The 21,671-nt window shown below is 38.3% G+C and overlaps 1 protein-coding gene across 1 annotated transcript in view; it reads left to right on the forward strand.

Annotated features, from left to right (window-relative positions):
* LOC115928596 (sushi, von Willebrand factor type A, EGF and pentraxin domain-containing protein 1-like) overlaps nt 1-21,671 on the forward strand; it is a 37,045-nt gene that overhangs the window by 13,154 nt on the left and 2,220 nt on the right. Inside the window, exons 9-32 of the mRNA XM_030996006.1 lie at nt 256-495; nt 1,109-1,300; nt 1,816-1,934; nt 2,719-2,788; nt 3,273-3,434; nt 4,166-4,420; nt 4,889-5,050; nt 5,771-5,932; nt 6,358-6,519; nt 8,012-8,161; nt 8,869-8,982; nt 9,494-9,607; nt 10,034-10,235; nt 10,645-10,802; nt 11,487-11,688; nt 12,282-12,454; nt 13,041-13,280; nt 13,726-13,905; nt 14,570-14,743; nt 15,055-16,941; nt 17,326-17,616; nt 17,926-18,653; nt 18,958-20,986; nt 21,521-21,646. Coding sequence (XP_030851866.1) covers nt 256-495; nt 1,109-1,300; nt 1,816-1,934; nt 2,719-2,788; nt 3,273-3,434; nt 4,166-4,420; nt 4,889-5,050; nt 5,771-5,932; nt 6,358-6,519; nt 8,012-8,161; nt 8,869-8,982; nt 9,494-9,607; nt 10,034-10,235; nt 10,645-10,802; nt 11,487-11,688; nt 12,282-12,454; nt 13,041-13,280; nt 13,726-13,905; nt 14,570-14,743; nt 15,055-16,941; nt 17,326-17,616; nt 17,926-18,653; nt 18,958-20,986; nt 21,521-21,646 — 8,292 coding nt within the window. The remainder of the gene's footprint in view (nt 1-255; nt 496-1,108; nt 1,301-1,815; nt 1,935-2,718; nt 2,789-3,272; nt 3,435-4,165; nt 4,421-4,888; nt 5,051-5,770; nt 5,933-6,357; nt 6,520-8,011; nt 8,162-8,868; nt 8,983-9,493; nt 9,608-10,033; nt 10,236-10,644; nt 10,803-11,486; nt 11,689-12,281; nt 12,455-13,040; nt 13,281-13,725; nt 13,906-14,569; nt 14,744-15,054; nt 16,942-17,325; nt 17,617-17,925; nt 18,654-18,957; nt 20,987-21,520; nt 21,647-21,671) is intronic.

Below are 21,671 nucleotides of genomic sequence, written 5' to 3' on the forward strand. Positions count from 1 at the left end.
AAAGTAATATAATTTTATATTCCCAAGTGCCAATACAAGCACTGCTTAAGGTAGGACCTGAATTCTAATTCATCAGATTTCGACTCAGTTGGAAAGAGAATTAAAAAAACACTCTTTGCACCAATTAATAAAAATCATTTCAGAGGCAATTAACCAAATGTCTTCAAAAGACTTGTTTACCTTAGCACTGGTGATAATTCTTTATACCATTAACGTTTTTTCACTTGATTTTGTTTTTCTTCTTCAATTTGCTAGATCGAGAGCCCCCATCAATCCGGCGATGTCGTTCACCTAGTACCTTCATTACATCACAAAGAGAACATAGAGTAACCTGGGAAGAACCCTTGTTTTCAGACAACTCTGGTGGTGACATCACAGTGATAAGGTCACATGACCCTGGCAGCGTATTCCTATTGGGTACCACGCTTGTGGAGTATCTAGCGACGGATGCAGCCGGAAACACTCGTTCATGTGTAATGTATGTTGATGTACAACGTGAGTAAATATTTCTCTACAACCTCTTATCCGATTATGTGGATGATATGTTGATACTGAAAAACATTAGCTTTTAATTTTACACGTCATTAAAACTAGCACCATCGGTCATGGTTAAGCTTAGGGATAAATCATTTTGTTCGATTTTTGTTTGTAATGCCATCCACAATGTAGAATTCCATTTTGAGTATTTTGTAAGCTAACATTGTATTTGTTTGGTTGTAGTTTACCTTTTTAAGCGTATAGAGAGATTATGCTCTATATCAGTTTGTTTTATTAGCATGATTACTACTATCATCAATGTCATCACTATTATCGTTATGATCTTCATCATTCTCATGAGCACAACCACGGCGACTTCGGACTATCATCATCGATTACAATCAACACCACCACTGCCTCCATCACTGCCCTCATCATTATCTGTTTTTCTTGAAGACGAACTATCAGAGTATACTAGACTCTATGCCGCTCTGAAAGGAGCAGTATGACTCATTTATTTTAATTATTTGTCACTTGTCTCGCAAACAGAGGATACGCATTGTACTCCAGAAACGTCTGTCTTTCTTATTTTCTTACATAAAATCATGTTTTCTTATAATTGTGTTCTTAGAAAATTTGTGTCAGAAGCCACGTGACCCAGTAGGTGGATCTGCGATCTGCTTCCACACCACTCAGGGAATGAACTGCTCAGTGACCTGTGGACCTGGCTATGCTATGTCTACACGACCCCGGAAGCTATACTTCTGTGCCCTCAACGGTACTTGGTACCCTGATGGCAAAGTACCATGGGACGACTGTTCAGGTAGATATAAAAATTGCTACATTTACATGTGGGTGTGGGTGTAGCCAAATGAGGGTGAGTGGGTGAGTGTGCGTGCGCATGCGTGCGTGTATGTGTTTTTTTTTTTAAAGATATGAGTAAATGTTGATTGTGTACTCCTATAGGGACGGATCTTACTTTAACATCATCATCTGTAACAACCATTCGCACTCAATAGCGACTGACAGATATTTTAGGAAATAGTAGAGAATCATCAGTCATGACCGTTCTCCGTTCATGTTTAGAATAAGGTTTCCAAGACATGAAATGTATATATAGGCCTAATTCGGTGATAGACATATATTCTTCACTTGGAAGATGAATCTCTCAGATTCATGAGACAATTTTTAACATAAAATCAATTGTCATTTACGGACACGACCGATAAGGTCCGGAATGAGTAGTATATATAGATGTATTGAATTAACGAATTAACACGATCACTTTATCTTTTCCTCTTCAATATCTTTTCCCTTAATTCTAATCATAATTTCCAGAGACCCATCATGCTAAGAATGTTCTTCAACCCATGACCTTTCTCTACGAGACGTCTGATTGCGACACTGTGTTTGCTCGGAACATCGAGAGAATATTGGCGACCAACCTCGAGGAACCGGTAAAACATATCATACACTATGTTCTTAATGCTAAATATATTACTCATAGCGGGTGTATTCTCGAAAATAATATCGCTAGTTGACCACACATTGTGAATATACAAATACAAACGAATATCACTAGCGATATTATTTCCGAATTCTGTTCTTGTTAGAACTTCAGTATGGCTAAAAAGTCAGACGTTTCTTGAAGTGATTTATCGAGCACTGTCTGTAACTGAAAGACAATTTATGTTTTATAATGATAAAACCGAGCTTAACATAGAGAGAATATTGGCGACCAACCTCGAGGAACCGGTAAAAATATATCATCAATTCCGTTCTTGCTATTGTAATTGATCGTTATTTCATTCTTCATTAAAAAACATCATAACAACATTATGAAATACAAAACAAAGCGGACACATTAAAGAGGAACATTTACAATAAAATACAACAACAACCAACATGTCATATGAATATGGAGACAGCTAGGAAAGCCAAAGGCTTTATTGGTGCTGCCACCGAAACAGTAAAACAGTAAAACAGTATAGTATTAATTATATTGAAGTTAGTACTTCAGTATGGCTAAAAAGGGTCAGACGTTTCTTGAAGCGATATATCAAGCACTGTAGCTGAAAGATAATATATGCTTAATGGTGCAGCCAAGTGTAGTTAACGAAGGCTATATGTTGTTATCCAAAAGATCTGAAAATAAAACAAAGAATCCTAATGTTATAATAAATGTATCATTTGCCTATAACGCAAAATGTAGATATTTTCTGTCCTTTTTTCCCTCTGCAGATTCGTAATTACTGCGGAGAGAATGTACAATGTGAGCTTTCAAGTGTAAAGGCTAACTGCGAAGACAGAGGTAGGTTATATATATCGTCACAATATCTTCACAAATTCTACAACTACTACTAATAATAATGGTGTTTTATTTTATTGCGCACATGTCCGTCACGTCATGACGTTCCTGGCGCTCTAAATTATCATCTGTAATACCTGCCATAGTTGGTCGGTCATAAATATGCAGGGCTTTGGAATATCGGATACTTATTTACACCCTTATTTATTAAAACAAAAATGCAAATACCACACACTGGAATATATACAATAATGTTTAAGTCGGTTTTCATTTGACATGAGAGAATTTGAAATAACGTAGTACACGTTTAAGTTATATTTTATCTTCTTTTTTACATTCCCGATCATATTTGGTTCGGGGATATGCTTCACTTAAAATCAAAATGATTGTGTTTGCAACAACACGGTTTCCTGTATAATAAACACCATGTTTCCGTTGTAAGAAGCCTACATAGACATTGTCACATACTTTCATGTTTATTATTTAGATCCTATACCGTTCTTACGTGGTGCACCATCTAGTCTCCAGCAAACAAGCCCAGGTGCAGATTCACGTCTGGCTCTTCAAGGCGCTGGTGAGGTCAGCGTCACTGCTCATAGACTCAATATCTTACAGTCTCCTAATCTCTTCGTCAACATCGTTGTTAATGGTGAGTCGTGATTCGGTTTTGTCTTTTTCCAGATGTCTCTTTGTTTCTCTTATCCTGTATATGAAATAGGAATAAAACTTTCTAAAATGTTGCAAAAAATAATGGAAACATTCGAATCTGTATACTGTATTATTGTTTTCTATATTTTTGTATAAAACATAGAAGAAAAACCCGTAATAATATTGTTTACAAACGTCTATGCATTCAAAAGTTAATTTTTTCCTAAAATAAAACGAGATATTTATTTGAGAATTTTAGAGTATTTGTTGGCATTTAGCTTTAAGACAGAATTGTAACGATATAGATGCTCCAACCTTTGAATCATTTAAAGATGAAACTAAGTACTTTTGAATTTCCAAACACTAGATAAAGAAGGTTTTTTTTATTTGTTCTCGCCATTATGTAAGGTTCCTCTTCTGCATTTTTGTTCACGCTTTCATTTGTAACAGTTTGTGTCTGACAATGTATTGTTTGTAGTTTATAATATGGACCTTGTCGCAGATTACCCTTGTGCTAAACAAGTTATCCAATAAAGTCCATTACTGCTACTGTGGTTGTTGTAATTAGAAAGTTATTAGTAAGAGTGATATAATATCTACAGTAACTTTTTCAAATCATCTATATGTTGCCGCAGATTATCAAGCCCTTTTCAAAAATTCTTTCATCTCTACACTCGGCAGTTCTTAAAAGTATAAAGCTCCTCTTTTCATATTCTTATCGCCTGGTTACAGCATCTGCGAGTCCCAACGAGACAGCAGCATTAACCAGTCCGACAGATCAAACTTATCAAATGGTTGTAGAAGTTGCCGCTTCGGTTCCAACGCAAATACAGTCTAATTTTGATAATGGGACCATTGTGACCAATTCTAACAGGAGTAGCGAGAGAACATTTCAGGTCAATCGGATAACCGTCTATCGGGAGGATATTCAACCGGTTTGTTCAGCCGGTGCGGTTAGACGCGGTGAAGGTGAAGGCGCTAAATGCGGTATGTATTGAAACAAACACAAAATGATATGATGCCTAGGATATTAAAGATCAACTAGTAAATACCATCTTTTTCGATACGTATATTGTTTAAAATGTTTCCTTTGTAGGCTTTTTGTATGCATCCTGGGCTTCCTGGCGTTGGCCCAAATTCAAAATGAAAGGCACCAAAAACATATTGATTTTGTTTTCTTCTCAAAAGTGGGCCCTTTGAACACTTTTCGGGTCCGTTGGCAAAAGCTAATCAGATGTGAACAGAAGGAAGAAAGAAGCAGGTTTCCTACGAAGTATATTTCAATCATCCTGGCGTGATTAATTACAATATCATTATGTTCAGAGCGACAGGAAAATTTTATAACAAACCATACCTGAATAATAATTTACACGAATATCAGTACATAAGGAAAATGTTACACACAAGATAAATATTACTAAACAAAGAAAACGTATTTCCTCTTCTCTTTGTCAGTGCAATGCATCCCTGGAACATACTTCGATATCGTTACATCAGCCTGTGAGTATTGTGATATCGGTACTTACCAGAATCAGATTGGACAGTTGTCATGCTTGCATTGTCCAAATGGAACGTCTACATTCAACACAAAGTCCACATCACTGGCAGACTGCAAAGGTGGGTGAGGTATTAGAATGGAGGATATTTAACGTTGAGTGAGTTGTATATGTTTAAGAGATTTCATGAATGATATTGAAATGCCACATTATTAATGCCACATTTGGTATTTTTTTCATATCCAATGATAAAGAAATAATGAAATAAGTCACCCAATATTCTGACTGGGGAATCGGTATGGAATCAAATGATTTCCGTCCCTTGTCTGAATAAGATTATAAATCATTATTTCAAGCATTTGTATTTGCAGTACATTCGAAAATTGTTATGTTCGACTTATTTCTATTTTGAAGACACAGCCACATGATGTAACGAAATCAAGCCATTTCATCTTCTGGTATGTTTAAGATATTTGCACAGTCTAGACAAAAATATATGCTCTTATGAGTGGTTGAGCAAAGGGTCTGACTTCGACATCCAGAAGCTTTGATATTTTTAGGTGTGATTATGTGTCATTACATGTGAAAGTGAATTCGTTCAAGACGAACAGTGCAGATATTGCTTTAAATTACGGGCGCATATTATGCTAATTGTATTGACAGACGTGATGGACGTAGTCAAGGAAGTCAAGTCTTTATATGCAATGGGCATAACGGTGTCTTTTCCCAATGGTTCAGTTTGACCGTCACATACATACTTCCATTGAAAGTTATCGCCATGAACGTTCAAGATTCAAGTTTCAAGCGTTGATACTACTTGTTAAATTAATTTATTCAACAGCTTATTGTGAGCCTGGCAGTAAATCATCGTCTGGTTTAGAGCTGTGTGAGCTATGTCAATTGAACACATACCAACCGAATAGGGGTAGTACTCAGTGTGTTGAATGTCCGAGAAGACGACACACTCCCTCGCATGGTGCAAGGAAACTCTCAGATTGCAAAGGTATCATCAAGAATAGATCAATGTGTTTATGAAAGCTTTTTCTAAGGATGACTTTGTGAATATTTTATGATGGTTTTTATTTACAATACTGTCGTCATTTGTTTTTCAATCTCAATTAGTGTGCTTTTGGTCAATTAGTAAAGATCATAGATATGTAGTGCGAGACATGCCAATACTCTCCAATGACATAGGATTTTTTATTTTGTATGCAATTCTTAAACATACTTCCCTAGCCTGCAGGTTATTTTCCTTTTGATGTCTAAGATTATTTATCGTGAAAATAATGCAAGAAAACAAAATCTATACTTCGACTAAATAACAGTAATTATTGCATGTCAAATATTTAGTTTCATTGACAACACGTTCATTGACTAGTCATTTCTGTCTGTTAAAAACAATTGATGAATACGATGCTTCCCTCTCAGCTTACTGCCCTCGCGGTAAAACCTCAGTCAACGGCTTGACGCCCTGCCTGCCCTGTCCGGCGGGTACATTCAAGATAAGCCAACGATCCAGCTACTGTCTACTATGTCCTGAAGATTATCCTCTCTCTAATCCTGGCTCTATCACAATCACATACTGCAGGAGTAAGTTAAACTTGATAAAAGATGACCTTTTACTTATATATAAAGGATACATTCGCTCGATTTTAGATTATGGGGTACCGGTTTTTAATGGTAATTTAACAAAAACTCATGTATATATTTTGGAACGTATTCAGAAAAGAGCTTGCAAAATCATTTTAGGACGTCAGTATGAAAATTATGAAGCAGCATTGGAAACGTGCAATCTATGTTCATTAGAAGCAAGACGTAAGCAGTTATGTATAGACTTTGCAAATGCTCTTGTCAAACACCCACAATTTAAAGAATGTTTACCTCTTAGACAACAAAGCACTTATTCTCTAAGATCTCAATCAAAGTTTAAACAATACCAATGTAAAACAAAACGCTTCCAGTGCAGCTCTCTTCCTTACTTTACAAATCTTTTGAATAAAATGTAATACCAATATTTTTAAAATTTCACAGTCCATGATTGAACTATGTGAATGAATTTTGATAGTTTTTATCTCAATTTTCTGCATTACTGAATATTTCTTGCCATCTCCCCTCATCTGTAATGATAAGGTACCCTTTGTCTGTCTCTCCCTTTCTTCAACTCTCTCTCTCTCTCCTTCTCTCCCTCCCTATCTCTTTCCGTCTTTCTCCCCCGTCCCCCTTCTCTGTCTTTCTCTGTCTTTCTCTCCTTCTCTCTCTTTGTCATCACTCCAACTCTCCCTCTCCTACACCTCCTACACCTCTCCCTATCGCTTTCTTTTTTTAACAAAAATTTGAATCTGATCAATGAATTTTTATGAAATGTCTATATGTTTGATTATTGATTTATGTCATATTTTGTGTTATTTCAATTTGAATTGCAATTGTATTGTATATAACCTTGTGAAATGGATCGCAATTCAGCCATTGGCTGCGATGATCTTTTTAATAAAAACCATTTCTATCTATCTATCTATCATTTCTATCATTAAAGTAGCCTAAAGATACTGGGAAATGTAGAAAAACGTAAAACCTTTATTTGCTTTTTTTTTAAACAAAAGATTGCATCCAGCCAATCAATTATTGTCTCTCCTCTATCTCAAAATTTCTTACTGCGATAGGTACAATTGTTAATTGACCAGAAGCGATCTTTTGATAAATAGCAGCGGTGTTTTAAAAAAAATGTATATTTAGTGAACGCCGTATGTATTCTTTTTTTTTTTTGGTGAATTCATATTCATTAACACTCCTTTTGATTAATGCGGACTGAGCAATTTATTGTGAGCATTCCTTTGTGTCAATCTGTCAGATTCTTTGGATGGTAAGCTTGTAGTGCAATGAAATCAATAGTAAGGATTTAAGTCAATCTTTATCATTCTAATGATTCATCCTGCTATATATTATATAGATGACAACATTCTAACATTGATCTGTGGGCGAGGCCCAATCTTCTGCCAAAATCAGACTAGGGATCATTGGATATTTCATGTATGTTTGTGTATGGATTAATGAACGTAAGATAATCCTCTCCTATCCTACTAAGATTCCGCCAATGAGCGAAGTCCAGCTGGACGCATGATGTCTTTGAGATCTCTACCATTCAGTGAATGCTTCTCATCACCCTGTCGTAATGGAGGATCTTGTGAGTCTTCACCCGGGGGTTACATATGCACCTGCCCTGCTGGTTACACTGGTATGCATACATGCATATACGTGGATTAAATGGATTTCAGGAAATTAAGCAAGGTCTCATCAGAAAGGGAGCGGGTTAGAGAAACAAAGAAATGTTGATACAGACAATGTTTATTGGTTGGGGATAGTCGTATAATGTTATTTTTGAAGCTGCTACCAACCTTGAATTTTGTGGGCAAGCTTTTGTCAACTCTTGTGGACTTTCTCAAGCCAAGTGATTAGCCACACGATTTCGCATGGCTGCCTGGTGTTGTTTTTATTCAAAAGATAATTCCTTCTTATCATCAAATAAATACAAAATAATGAATACAATTTATATTTGTATAAATGGAGGAAAGGGGCACGAGGTTCGTAATGGGGTCGCCTGACGTAGATTCACAAAGCACAGTTGAAGATGAACTTTGATTCATCGTAAAGATGATTTGGATGCTGCCTTTTTTCACAAAAACTAGATTCTCCCCTGCATGTAAATTGTAAGCCTACATTAACTTATTTGATATACTGCCCAATATCATGAAAGTAACAGAAGAAGAGCTTTTAAAGTCCGTTACAGAGGACTTAAAGCCATCAGTAAGTTGCTTGCTTTGAAAGCATAAACATGCTTTCTTAGCAGTCGGATAAAACAAACCTATGCATATCTTTCCTTACATGATGAACCATATCATATAAAATAAACATAAGAGTATTTTTGTTATTAATTCTCAACAGGACCACGATGTGAGACGGATATCAATGAATGTGAAACAGCAATGTGTATGAACAATGGTTCCTGCCGTGACCTCATAGATGGTTATATGTGCCATTGTCCAAGAGGATTTACTGGTGAGTTCTTCATTCCATTCTGTTAGTTCTGTTCATCAATTTTTGAAAACTCAATCTGACATAATTATTGGTGACACATGTGGTTGATGAAAAAGAGTTGAAGAATGTCTTTAGGTTCTCAAGATTTACACAAATATTTTATGACGATGAAAGAAGACTTATGTTTGGTATTTTTAGTCGGATTGGCCTAGAATTCAATTGTTATTTTAATTCTAGGAAGTTTTATGTAACACAAAAGCCCTAAGCATTTTTGTATGGTCTTTCTGAAATCTACTGTTTAGTTACATTCACATGATATTAGCAAAGTCGTTCATTTTGTATGTTCAACATATTGGTGATAATACGTTTTAAAATTGCTAAACACCATGAAAAATGTTACACTTTAAATATTATTACTACTATAATATTCCTTTCAATCCCTAGTATGATTAAAGAAACTAGTATGATTAAAGAAAGAGTGTTATAATCGCTAATAATTGAAGATACTATCTTCTTGATTCACTCCATACAGGTAGATACTGTTCAGAGGATGTAGACGAATGCAGGACTAATCCGTGTCATAATGGAGCGACTTGTATTGATGGACCACAGTATTACGAATGCGTCTGTCCTGATGGATATACAGGTTGGATTCATTTACTTACATCAGAATGGTTTATATGTAGACACTGTCTGTGTGTGTCCTCCTTAGCCAAGTTAAACTATTATTACACGATAATTGTGATTCATCTAGTAATGCCATATCCTCTGAGGATATTTCGCTATGTTGCTTTCTCTCCTTTTACTTCCTATAATTCATTTTTGACGTATTTAAAGATTATTGGATGCGATTAATATGCATTTCAGATTCCAAGTATATTTTCAAGTAGCTTAATGTGTGTTTTTGTAATGGTCTGTATATTTGTCTTTGTTTAGATCTTACTGCAAATTCGAATCTTAATTTGTATCTCGAGAATTAGGCCAATTATTCATCCTGTAGTCACTATTGTAACATAATTCTGACAGCCTTAGTTTCCGGCATAGCTTATAGATTTTCATTGCTCTATTTCAGGGAGAAACTGTGAGGAAGATGTTGATGACTGTGCCCTAGATCCTTGCTACAACTTTGGTACTTGTACAGACTTCATCGGGGGTTTCCAATGCACCTGTCCATCTGGTTACCTTGGAGACCTTTGTGAGATGGAGGTTGATGAGTGTCTCTCCTACCCGTGTGATAACAATGCCACATGTAAAGACATGGTCAATGAATTTCGGTGGGTAGTTCTGTTTCTGTATGCACTGCAGTTCTTGAGTTGAGATAGACAATCCCTAGGTACATGACAATTTATTCATTCACAAAATCCTCTCTTTTTTCATCATCATTCCCCTTCTCTCTCTCTCTCTCTCTCTCTTGACATGTAAGTTAAGAAAAAGCAACAGTAGTGGTACAGTAAATTGATTGACATCTACAAGTGTTAAGCCTGTTTCAGTTTTTTTAGGAGATGCTAACAAAAGTCCTAATTCGTCATTATTACATCATTCAACTTTATACTGAAGTTATTGATCACTCTATGTATCACAACTCTAATCATATGTCAATTGTGGTTTATGGATTACATGCATGTTAATTGATTTATTTTACCGGGTATCATACCCTTTAATCATATTCATTTTCCTGTGCAGATGTGAGTGTCTTGTTGGATTCTCTGGGACCCTCTGTGAAATCAACATAGATGAATGTGCAACGACTCCCTGCCTTAATGGAGCGACCTGTAAAGATCTCATCGCTGGTATCCAATGTGTATGCATGCCTGGTTATACAGGTGTAGTATGTGAAGAAGGTATGCATTCTTCCCTCTGTACAGCACCTCTGTAAGCGTTTCTTTAGATTCCATGAGACCTATAACAATTAGGGTTGTATTCACAAACGCATTTTTCTGCAAGACAACATCCATTTTGCATTAAAGTATGCTTTTATTTTTGGCGTCATTCGGGATACCATTATATAAATAATTCATTATAAGTAAAGTGTCTTGTCAAGCAAAAGATTCATTATGGCATATACCACAGTGTTTGTTCTACATGCGCATGCCAATCAGAATTGGAAACAATGTATTTACATTAACTAAAACACACAAACCTTTCCTAGCTTAAAAATTACTTTCTATTATTGCATCCCATATAAAGATATATACACAATCGCCAAAGACCCCAAACTGACATTTTCACATTTTCCCTGTACGTGAGTCATAGTAAGTCAGATCTATTAGTGGTACTTTTACCAATTTCATTACCATTGATATCACCATACAGTTTTAGTTCAAGATTGAGGATCCCAGGGAGCATCCCTTTCCACAGTTTCCTAATGAAAGATACCAATGTTATATCACCTTAATTCTTTTGTTCACGTGTTTCTTTTTATTGTTTGGCTTGGACCCCTTTGAAAAACAGCTATTAGTTGTAAATGGCCACCCAACCCATGAGTTAATCAAAATCAAATCAAAAACATTTTCTATGTTTTCCAGAGATGACTTGGGATTTCAACATGGTGTTTGATAGAGGCGGTATAGATGATTTTGTCGTACTGGAACGTGATTTTCCAACGCTCACAGCTGTGACCATCTCGTTTTGGATGTTAACTGATAACACAGGCAACTCTGGCACTGTTTTCTCCTACGCTGTCAGTGATTCAAGTGATAATGCTTTGACTGTCACAGACTATAGCGGGTAAGGTAGTAGACAGCAATGTTTATGTTTTGAGTTTTACAATGGATGTTTGTTGCAGAAGTACATAATTTACATGCTTGAAAAACCCTATTGAAGACAGGAAATCATGTATCATTGTCATAGACCAAGGAAATTATTTTGTTATCAAAGTATTCAGAAGAAGGGGATCAAGGTTACATCTTTCAAGGTGTTTTTAATATTGTTTTTAGAGAGGATGCTAAATATCAGTGTTTACTGATGCCATGATCTCCAAACCTAAATCTTACTTGCTGAAACTATCAATTTTTCATGATCTTTTTTAATGTCACATAGAACTCTAGTATAATGAATATCAACTGATGCCTCTTAATAAGTGCAGAACGGGGACCCGTTTCACAAAGCCTTTCTTCAATGACAAATGACAAAAATCAGTGACAACTCTGCTGATAACCAATCAAAAGCAAGGATTTCAGTAGCTTATAACAAAAGCTGTCATTTTTCACTGATGACAAGTTTTGTGAAACGGGGCACAGGAGTGGTCTTCTAGCAGTATCGGAGCACTAAGTCAAATTCTGCATCTTTCCTTTGAATTTCTTTTGTCTTTCAATGTGTAGATTCGTCCTAAAGGTAAACGAAGAAACCATAGTGAGTGACATCACAGCAAATGATGGGAGATGGCACCACATAGTGGCCACTTGGGATTCCAATGGAGGAACCTATACAATGTACAAAGATGGTGTTCAACAGGCTAATGGTACAGGGCTTTCAAATGGCATGTCTATACCAGGTAATGAAACGCTCCATTCATGCTTATATTCGTGTACATCAATGATTAAATCCTATCTAATTTTCATTATACAGCAACTGCTACAGTGGGATAAAGAAATTAGTCAAATCATAAGCGAACATTTATTAAGAGAATTGATGTGTGGAAAGGCTAGTTCTTTTAGTGCCTGTCTTATCTTTTACCATTTAGATAGGTTGAGGTACGAGATTTATAATAAAACATATCCACATGAGTAACACACATCACGTGTTTAAGTATGAAATTATTATTGATGTAATATTGGTTACCGTTTTGCCCATGATACATCATCGCCGGGAAAAATAATCTATTAAACTTCATATTTTTTGGTAGGATTGTCTTATTATTCAGAAATGGTAGTTCTCACTTGGAGCGCTTTGACAGTGAAACTCGAAGAATTACAGTAGTGCATAAATTTTTATTATATACAAAGAAAATGTATTATTTGTATATAATTGCAAGCCTAATTTAATTAACAAAATTAATAGGCAATACATAAAGAGAGGGGGTACTTTAGTTATAGAGTGTCGCAAAGGGTGTAATTATGTAACCATTGACTGTGTTACAGGTGGTGGAACGTTGATCCTGGGTCAAGACCAAGACACCCTAGGAGGAGGCTTCACACACCTTGAGTCTTTCATTGGAGAGATCACCTATCTTACTGTTTGGGAAAGGGCTCTAGGAGCGGCAGAGATCTATGATCTAGGAAGGACCTGTCAAAAACCATCAGATGTCATCATGGCATGGCCAGACTTTCTATCGGGAATGGAAGGCCAAATTGAAAAGCGGAATAATACTTTCTGTCAAGGTATGTGAGAATGCTTTATTTTTATAGAAATGATCTAATCATGAAGGTTCTTTTTTCCCTTCTTCTTTAGCATTTCATGAAAAAGAAGAAATCGTCACTTATTTCAGATGACCACTCTAAGGGCATTATCAACGAAACTACATATATTAGTTTTTTTCAAATTTATATAGAGAAAACGACCTTTAATACTTGTATAACATTTTTCCTAATTGGGAGTATTATTTCAAGATCAGCAGTGTCTGTATTCGAAAGTATGCCATCAATTCAGACATATTTTTAAGAATAAGTACACATTCTCATTTGTTATCAAATATTAGGGGTGACTACTCATGCATACTACTCTTGTATTTGTGTTTTGCCTTAACAATTATTGAAATGTCTATCTCTGGGTTATATATATGCATTGCCGTACCTTGACCCATATTTTTATGCTTCTCGTTTTAAGGATGTCCCTATCCCACTGCACCTGAGGCTGGCTTTGTGAAGGGCTACCAACCATCACGACCTTTGACCTCCGTGACCTACCACTGTCAGCTAGGCTTTGAACTCCCCAGACATGAAGTCACTCGTGCTGAATGTCAGGTATCAGGAGAGTGGAGTCCGGGTGATCGAGCATATTGCGACAGTTAGTATTACATGTTAGTCCTAACCATTAACAATGATTAAGCATTATATTTCAAAGATATAAGTTAACCCTTGTATCTGATTTGTAGAGTTCTTGTTGATATGTCTTTATGCCATAGGGCATGTTAGTAAATGAAATCGTAATAGACTTTCCAGCAAAAAGTCTTTAAAAATTATTAACAATCATATCGTCGTGTCGTGGATGTCGTGGATGAGTGGATACGTCGCCGGACTGTCGATCACAAGGTCCGCGGTTCGAGTCCCGCCGCACCACTAATGTCCTTTGGCAAGACATTGATGTACATTTGCCACTCTCCACCCAGGTGTTAAATGGGTACCAGTAGGAAGGAATTCCTAAAAATACTGTGAGCGTCGAAATCGGCAGCCTAGCATAGCCGGGTAATGTTGGAGCGCCTTGAGGACCTTGTAAGGTCGATACGAGCGCTATATAAGAATCCAATATTATTATTATACCTAGGATGGCCAAAATCATAATGATACGTCTTGTCCTACTGACCTTGTAACCATCGTTTCCCCCAGCATTTGCTGATCTACAGCAAAGCGAAATGATTATGTTAAATATATGAAATAAGATGATTTGCCCTGAAACCAATGCCTCGAATTTGGTTCGTCTTTTTACATCTTTTTTAATGTCATTAATGCAGGAATAAACTGTGGATACCCTGGACATCTTAAACACGGGTATGTGATTGGTAGGATGTATCTGTATGGTGACCAAGTTTTCTACACCTGCGTCGAAAATTTCACTCTTGTTGGTCCTTTGGCGAGAGAATGTATGGAGACTGGCTATTGGTCAGGTTTCACGCCAGAATGCAAATGTAAGTTCACAAATTGTATAAATATAGTTTCCTTTGAAGAAAATACTCAAGTTGTGTTTTTCCATGTTCATTTTATCTTGCCGAATCAAATAGACAATGGGGAGGGATAGTTGCAATATTCCCCGGTCCAGTTAAACTTTGTGATTGCCTTTTCAACATTTAGCTATTTTCACGTTCCAATAGGTTTACTACATTCAAGAACAGCACACTCTCAAATATTAGCCTATTGGTATATACTTTCAATGTCAGTTGGAATAAATGGATTTAGTTGTAATATCTTCATATATCTACTACTTACCTCTTCCTGACAGATGTGTTTTGCGGAGAGCCACCGCATGTTCCAAATGCTGTAGTCTTTTCTTCTGAGGGTGAGAGACCAGTCCACATGGCATTCCCAAGACAGAGCGCAACATACCAGTGTGCACGGGGTTACCATTTGATCGGTTTGCCTAACGTTACATGTCAGATAGATGGAGAATGGACAGCACCACCGACCTGCAGGATCGTCAGCTGTCCACCTCTGACATCATCTCCAAACTCTATGCTCATTACCACTAACGGGACTGTGTTCAGCAGCATCGCAGAATTCCGTTGCATCACTGGATACAGGATGACGGGGATGAATGTGCTTCAGTGTCAAGAGACTGGAAGGTGGGACAATGCAGAGCCACTTTGTAAAATTCTGTCTTGCGGACATCCACCTAATGTGCCCCTTGCCACCTCCACATATGACGGATTGACGTATGGCAGCAGTGTTTGGTACACCTGTAATGAAGGATATGAGGCGGACCGGACTGTCATCCATTGTGGAGGGAATGGAGTGTGGGAGCCTTCTCTTCCTGAGTGTAGACGCATCCAATGTTCCATGCCTCCTGCTGTGGCAAATGGCTCAATGATAGGAGGGGACTTTGGATTCAACGCTACTGTCATATATGACTGCGACAGAGGTTACACAGTCGCTGGTAATAGAGAGATTTCATGTATGAGCAACGGACAATGGTCAAGCAGCCCCCCTGTTTGTCAGGCAGTTTCCTGTGGAGAACCTCCAAAGATGAACAACCACCAATTAGTCGCAGACCAATCACCAGAATTCACATATGGAATAACTGTGGAATACACCTGTCCCTCAGGATACCTGTTTGATTCTGACAGTACTGAATTGACATGCGGTGCAGGCGGACATTGGGTAGGTACCCTGTCCGACTGTATCCCTGTATCTTGTGGTCCTCCGAATGACATACCTAACAGTAACATCAAGGGTCAGGACTACACATACAACCAAACTCTGGTATATACCTGCAAAACTGGCTTCATCTTGTCTGGTGTCTCTGTCATCACGTGTCTCGCATCTGGGCAATGGACGGAAAGTTCTGTACGTTGTGATATTGTAGAGTGTGGAGAGCCACCTGCTGTTCCTCATGCAGTTGCCTCACATGGAAGACTTTACAATGAGTCAGTGACGTATGCATGTCAAGCTGGGTATGTTACCAGGAATGCCCCACATCTTAGGTGTTCTGCAGAGGGACAGTGGTGGGGTGATCTTCCAGTATGTGAACCTATCACTTGTGAGGTACCGTTAGCACCTGATCATGGCTTCATCGTTGGAACGAACTGGTCCTTCCAGAGTGAAATTGTAATGGAATGTGACTTAGGATATCGTCTACATGGTGAGGCAACCAGGCAATGCCAAAGCTCAGGCCAATGGTCAAACACCTCAGCTGAATGCATTCTAATATTCTGTCCAGAACCTCCTGTAATTCGCCATGGCAATGCTCATTTTGACAACCTCATTTATGGAAGCTCTGTAACATACAAGTGCCATGAGGGATACATTCTTGAGGGGGAATCGTCTCGAAACTGCTCTGCTCAAGGTGAATGGACTCAGGAACCCCCATCTTGCAAATTATTGGAATGTGGCAGCCCTCCTTTGGTAGAGAATGCATATTTCCTCGGAGACAATTTTACATTTAACAATACGCTTATCTATTTCTGTGATGATGGATTCATCTTTGGAGGTGATGTTGTATCCATGGAGACCACCTGTCAGGCTGATGGAAGGTGGAGTGAAGAAGAGATACGGTGTGAGGCTATCAGCTGTGGGATGCCAGTTACTCCACCTCAGGGTTTCATACTAGGAACCAATTTTAGCTACCTTAACAGTGTACAGTTCGTGTGCAACCCTGGTTATGTCTTGACTGGTATGTCAAATTATCTCTTTTGTTGCTTTATTTTAGAACGACATACTCAAGGATGTACAAATACTTTTTATTAACAGCTAGATAATATTACAACGGTCTGTCCGAAATGATTTTAGGCCTGGTTATGATGTCAAATATTGTGATATGTCAGAGACAACATTTTGCGCTAGAGAGCTCACGGTGGATATGTAAATAAAATGCAATGATAGTCTTGTGCATTATCCTTAAATGATACAATTTGTCAATCAACGTTTTCCTTTCTTTTGTATAAAAAAAAATAGGCAAACGCCAATTATTTGATGGTTTTGATGTAGGGTATGATAATGATTTTATAACCAAAATATATTTAATCCGTAATAACTGCATAATTTATGTTCATCACAGGCTCTAAATCAGCAACCTGTACCTCCAACGGTACATGGAGTCACTCAGACACTAGATGCAAGCCGCTGGATTGTGGGTCACCTTCAGACGTAAACAACGCAGAATTTGAACTGAATACTAGCACTTATGGATCCACCGTAGCATACCAGTGTGATGTGGGTTACAAGGCCATCTCTGAGCTGATGATTGAATGTGATGAAACAGGTGTATGGAGTGGAAATGTAACCAACACAAGCTGCCAGCCTGTCCCCTGCTTAGAGATTCCTCTCGTTTACAATGGGTTAATTGAAGGTAACATTCTTTTGATTTTGTTTTCCCCCATTGATTCTTGTTGACTTTATGTTTCTAATTGATTGATATTGGACATCTTTGAAAAATTGGTGCACAACCACACGCAATTTCAAGAATAGTATATTTATAAGCACGGTGTCTTAGACATCGAAGATAATAGTTATCACAATGATTTAGTTGATCTCTTGATGCGATTCGGCTGTAGCCTTCTTTTACTAACCCGGCTAGGTGTTTGATGTAAACGCATATGCATGTAGCAGATAATGTTATGTAATTATTCAATTAAATCTTTCCTATTCTCTGGTCCAGGTGAAGGCCTTTTCGTGTATGGAGACATTGTCAGAGCTCACTGTGATGAAGGTTTCAAATACCAAACCTTACAGGAAATGCGGTGTTCTGAAAATGGAATATGGGATCCTGCGAACATCACTTGCGTTCCAATAACTTGTCCACCTGTCCTTCCATCAGACAATGGTTTCATCACAGTAGATTCCAACTCATATGGAGAGGTGATGGTATTTGATTGTAACGAGGGGTTCTCCATCGATGGAAATGACACATTGCTGTGTGAGGAAGATGGAGAATGGAATGGAGACATGCCCCAGTGTTTACCCATCATTTGTGAAGACTTGGCAATACCTCAAAATGGATCCATACAGTCAACAGGGGTGTCCTTTGGTAGCCAGGTGGTGTATACTTGTGACGATGGATTCGAATTAGTAGGAACGAGCGTCACAGAGTGTGCCGGTCAGGGTGTCTGGTCACACCCACCTCCCGTTTGCACCCTCATTGAATGTCCAATGCCTATCAACCCCGCCCATGGTATTGCAATATTCCTCAACAATCGATACCTGGATGATGTGAGCTTTGGATGTGAACCTGGATATCACTTGGTAGGATTAGCAAGGCGCCGCTGTCAAGCAAACGGAACCTGGAGTGGCTATGAGCCAAAGTGTAGACCAATCGAATGCAGGGTAGAGGAAGCCTTCCCCCTTGGAATTGTTATACGGAATCACACTGTCTTCAACGGTGACAAGGTGAGATATCTTAGTCCAGCAACAATGGTCATATCGAAGAAAATGCAGTAGATGACAGAATATTGCAAGCTAACGTTTTTTTTGCTTTCCCCAGACCCCAAGCATTTAATATTAACTTTCATTTCGTCTGACTTTAAGGCCATTGTGTTAAAATACTTAAAATTTATGTGGGAGAGAATAATTTACATCTCGATTCCAAAAATGACTTCATCTGTTTTTAACCAGAAACCAAACCATGCCTTACATGATTTTGTTACGTTTGATACCAAATATAAATGTTTAGTTTGTATTTCATCCTTTGAAGGTCCTCTATTCATGCAATCCTGGTTACATGATAGCTGGTCAAAGTTTCAGGATCTGTGGAAATGACGGGATACTTAGCGGTCAACAACCTACATGCATCCGAGTAACATGTGGTCCTCCTCCAAACCTCTTACTCGGCAACGTAACATTACCTAGCGACAGGTATGAAAGCAATGCCACTTATTCATGTTCTTTGGGATTTACTCTTGATGGACCATCTTCAAGACAGTGTTTATCGAATGGATCGTGGTCCTTTGCCCATCAGGATTGTAGAGTGATAGAGTGCCCCAGCCCACCACCGATTCGACATGGAACTCTACAGATGAATACCAAGATTCCGATATATAGATCAAGTGTAACATATACATGCGATGTAGGGTATGCTGTGAAAGGTGAGAGCATGCTAACGTGTGATGAACATGGATCATGGAGCAACACTATGCCAAGTTGTGAACTTGTTTCGTGTGGACAACCGCCGTTTTTGGACAAAGGAATTGTTTCCTTCGATGTGACGACATTCAGTTCACAAGCAACATACCGTTGCTGGACCGGTTATATCATTGCAGGCGAAAGTGTAAGAACGTGTCTTGCTAACGGCTCATGGAGTTTGGTCAGTCAGGTGTGCAAACCCATATCTTGTGGACCGTTGTCTTTGCCATTGCATGGAGAAGTAACAAATACCAATATAACACTTGATGGCATTGCAAGGTACTCTTGCAATCATGGTTATGTGCTCATTGGATCTAGGACACGTACCTGTAGTGTAAGTGGAGAATGGTCCGGGTCTACACCTGAATGCCAACCTATCACCTGCCAGCAGCCTGATGATGTAGAACATGGTATCATTATCAATCTTGGTAATATGCAACTGTTGGATGAAATACAGTATCGCTGCAATGAAGGGTACAAGATGCGTGGAGAAGATAGGAGGATATGCCAGGCAGACCAGACTTGGAGCGGGTCTTTGCCTGCCTGTCGCCCAATATCATGCGATACACCCCCAATAGTAATAAATGGCGTACGTTCCTACAAGGCCATAACTTTCAACAGTACTGCAGTTTATGACTGTCATTCTGGCTACACAATGCACGGTGTCCAGGTCGTCAGATGTACAAGCGACGGGAGCTGGCTACCTTACCCTCCACAATGCCGACCTGTCAAGTGTGGTCCTTTAACCAACCCACATAATGGAAAGGTGATACTAGAAAGCAAAGTGTACCAAAGCCAAGTTCATTATATATGCCATGATGGTTACTCAACGAATCAGCCAAGAAGTAGAACATGCTTAGCAAATGGAACTTGGAGTGAGAAGGAGCCCCAATGTTCACCGAACCCTTGTCAAGCTTTACCTCGCATACCACATGTCATCTACCCGGCCGATAAGACAAGGTTTGTGGTTGGTGACTTTGTGCAGCTAGAATGTGAGAATGGTTTTCAACCATCGTCAGAAGGTATGGCCGAGTGCCTTCCAGATCAAACGTGGTCATTGACAGAGTTTTCATGCGACCCTCTAGAGTGTCTTCCACCTGAATCACCTGAGAATGGCCATGCAGAATACAGAACATTGTTCTTTGGATCCATCGTAACATATACATGTAATGCTGGATACACCCTTCTGGGTCGGGCAACATCATCTTGCAATGCAAACCAAACATGGAGTAACCCACTACCACTTTGCCATCTTGTGACTTGCCCAGATCTCCCAGCCAGTGAAAACATGGTTTATTTGAGTACTTCAAATGCAGTTGGAGACGCCGTTACTATTTCCTGTAGCAATGGTTTTAAGCTTGTTGGAACCAGCAGGATTCTCTGTACCTCCGAAGGGACGTGGAGTCATTCCTTGCCCCGATGTGAAGCCGATGGCTGCCTACCACCTCCTGTGATTGATAATGGAAGAATGTTTGGAGAAAGCTTTTCTCCTGGAGACGTTCTCAGTTTCAGGTGTAATCGAGGATTCTACAGGGTTGGGAGTAGTTCTATCAGATGTATGTCAGATAATACATGGAATGACTCCATACCTAAATGCATTGGTGAGTAAGAAACTTATCATCTATATTTAAAGTTGTTTTTTAATGCGATACATGTATTTGTGGGCACCCATTTTCAATATTATGGCAAATTATCAATTTTATGCCCAAACCTTTATTGTGCTAATTAATTGATTGATTTTGTTACAAGATTTATACTTAATGTGATATAAAATGAAAATAAGATGCTAATTGAATCAATCAATCAAAGATATTTTAGCAGATAAGCCTTACAGAGTACAGACCAGACAATCGTATGCTACACGAATCCAATTAAATATACGGCTGTGGAACTTTTAGAGAGTGTTAAAATACAGACGAAATGGGCATCATTTATTCCTCATGAATAGATATATATCTCATTTGTGGAAGCTCTTTCATAAAATTCACATTATTACACTATAATATTAGTCTTTTATCTCCTTAACCCAGTGTGGTTAGCCCCCTAACACTGTTTGAAATTATTGTGCAGTGTTATTATTTTTTTCTTTTCTGATGATTCATTACGTTTGGTTCGTTTTCTTTCTCCCTTGATAGCCTTTGGTTCTCTTGCATCTCTTGAGAGACCAGTATGTGTGTTACCCTGCCTCCATGGAGGGAAGTGTGTGGGACCATACAGCTGTGAATGTCCCTATGGATTTACTGGTTCTCGTTGCGAACATGGTAAGAATCAGTAGGCTTTTGTCTT

Source organism: Strongylocentrotus purpuratus, unplaced genomic scaffold (genome assembly GCF_000002235.5).
Source record: "Strongylocentrotus purpuratus isolate Spur 01 unplaced genomic scaffold, Spur_5.0 spur5_scaffold_3, whole genome shotgun sequence".
In the NCBI taxonomy this organism is placed as follows: Eukaryota; Metazoa; Echinodermata; class Echinoidea; order Camarodonta; family Strongylocentrotidae; genus Strongylocentrotus; species Strongylocentrotus purpuratus.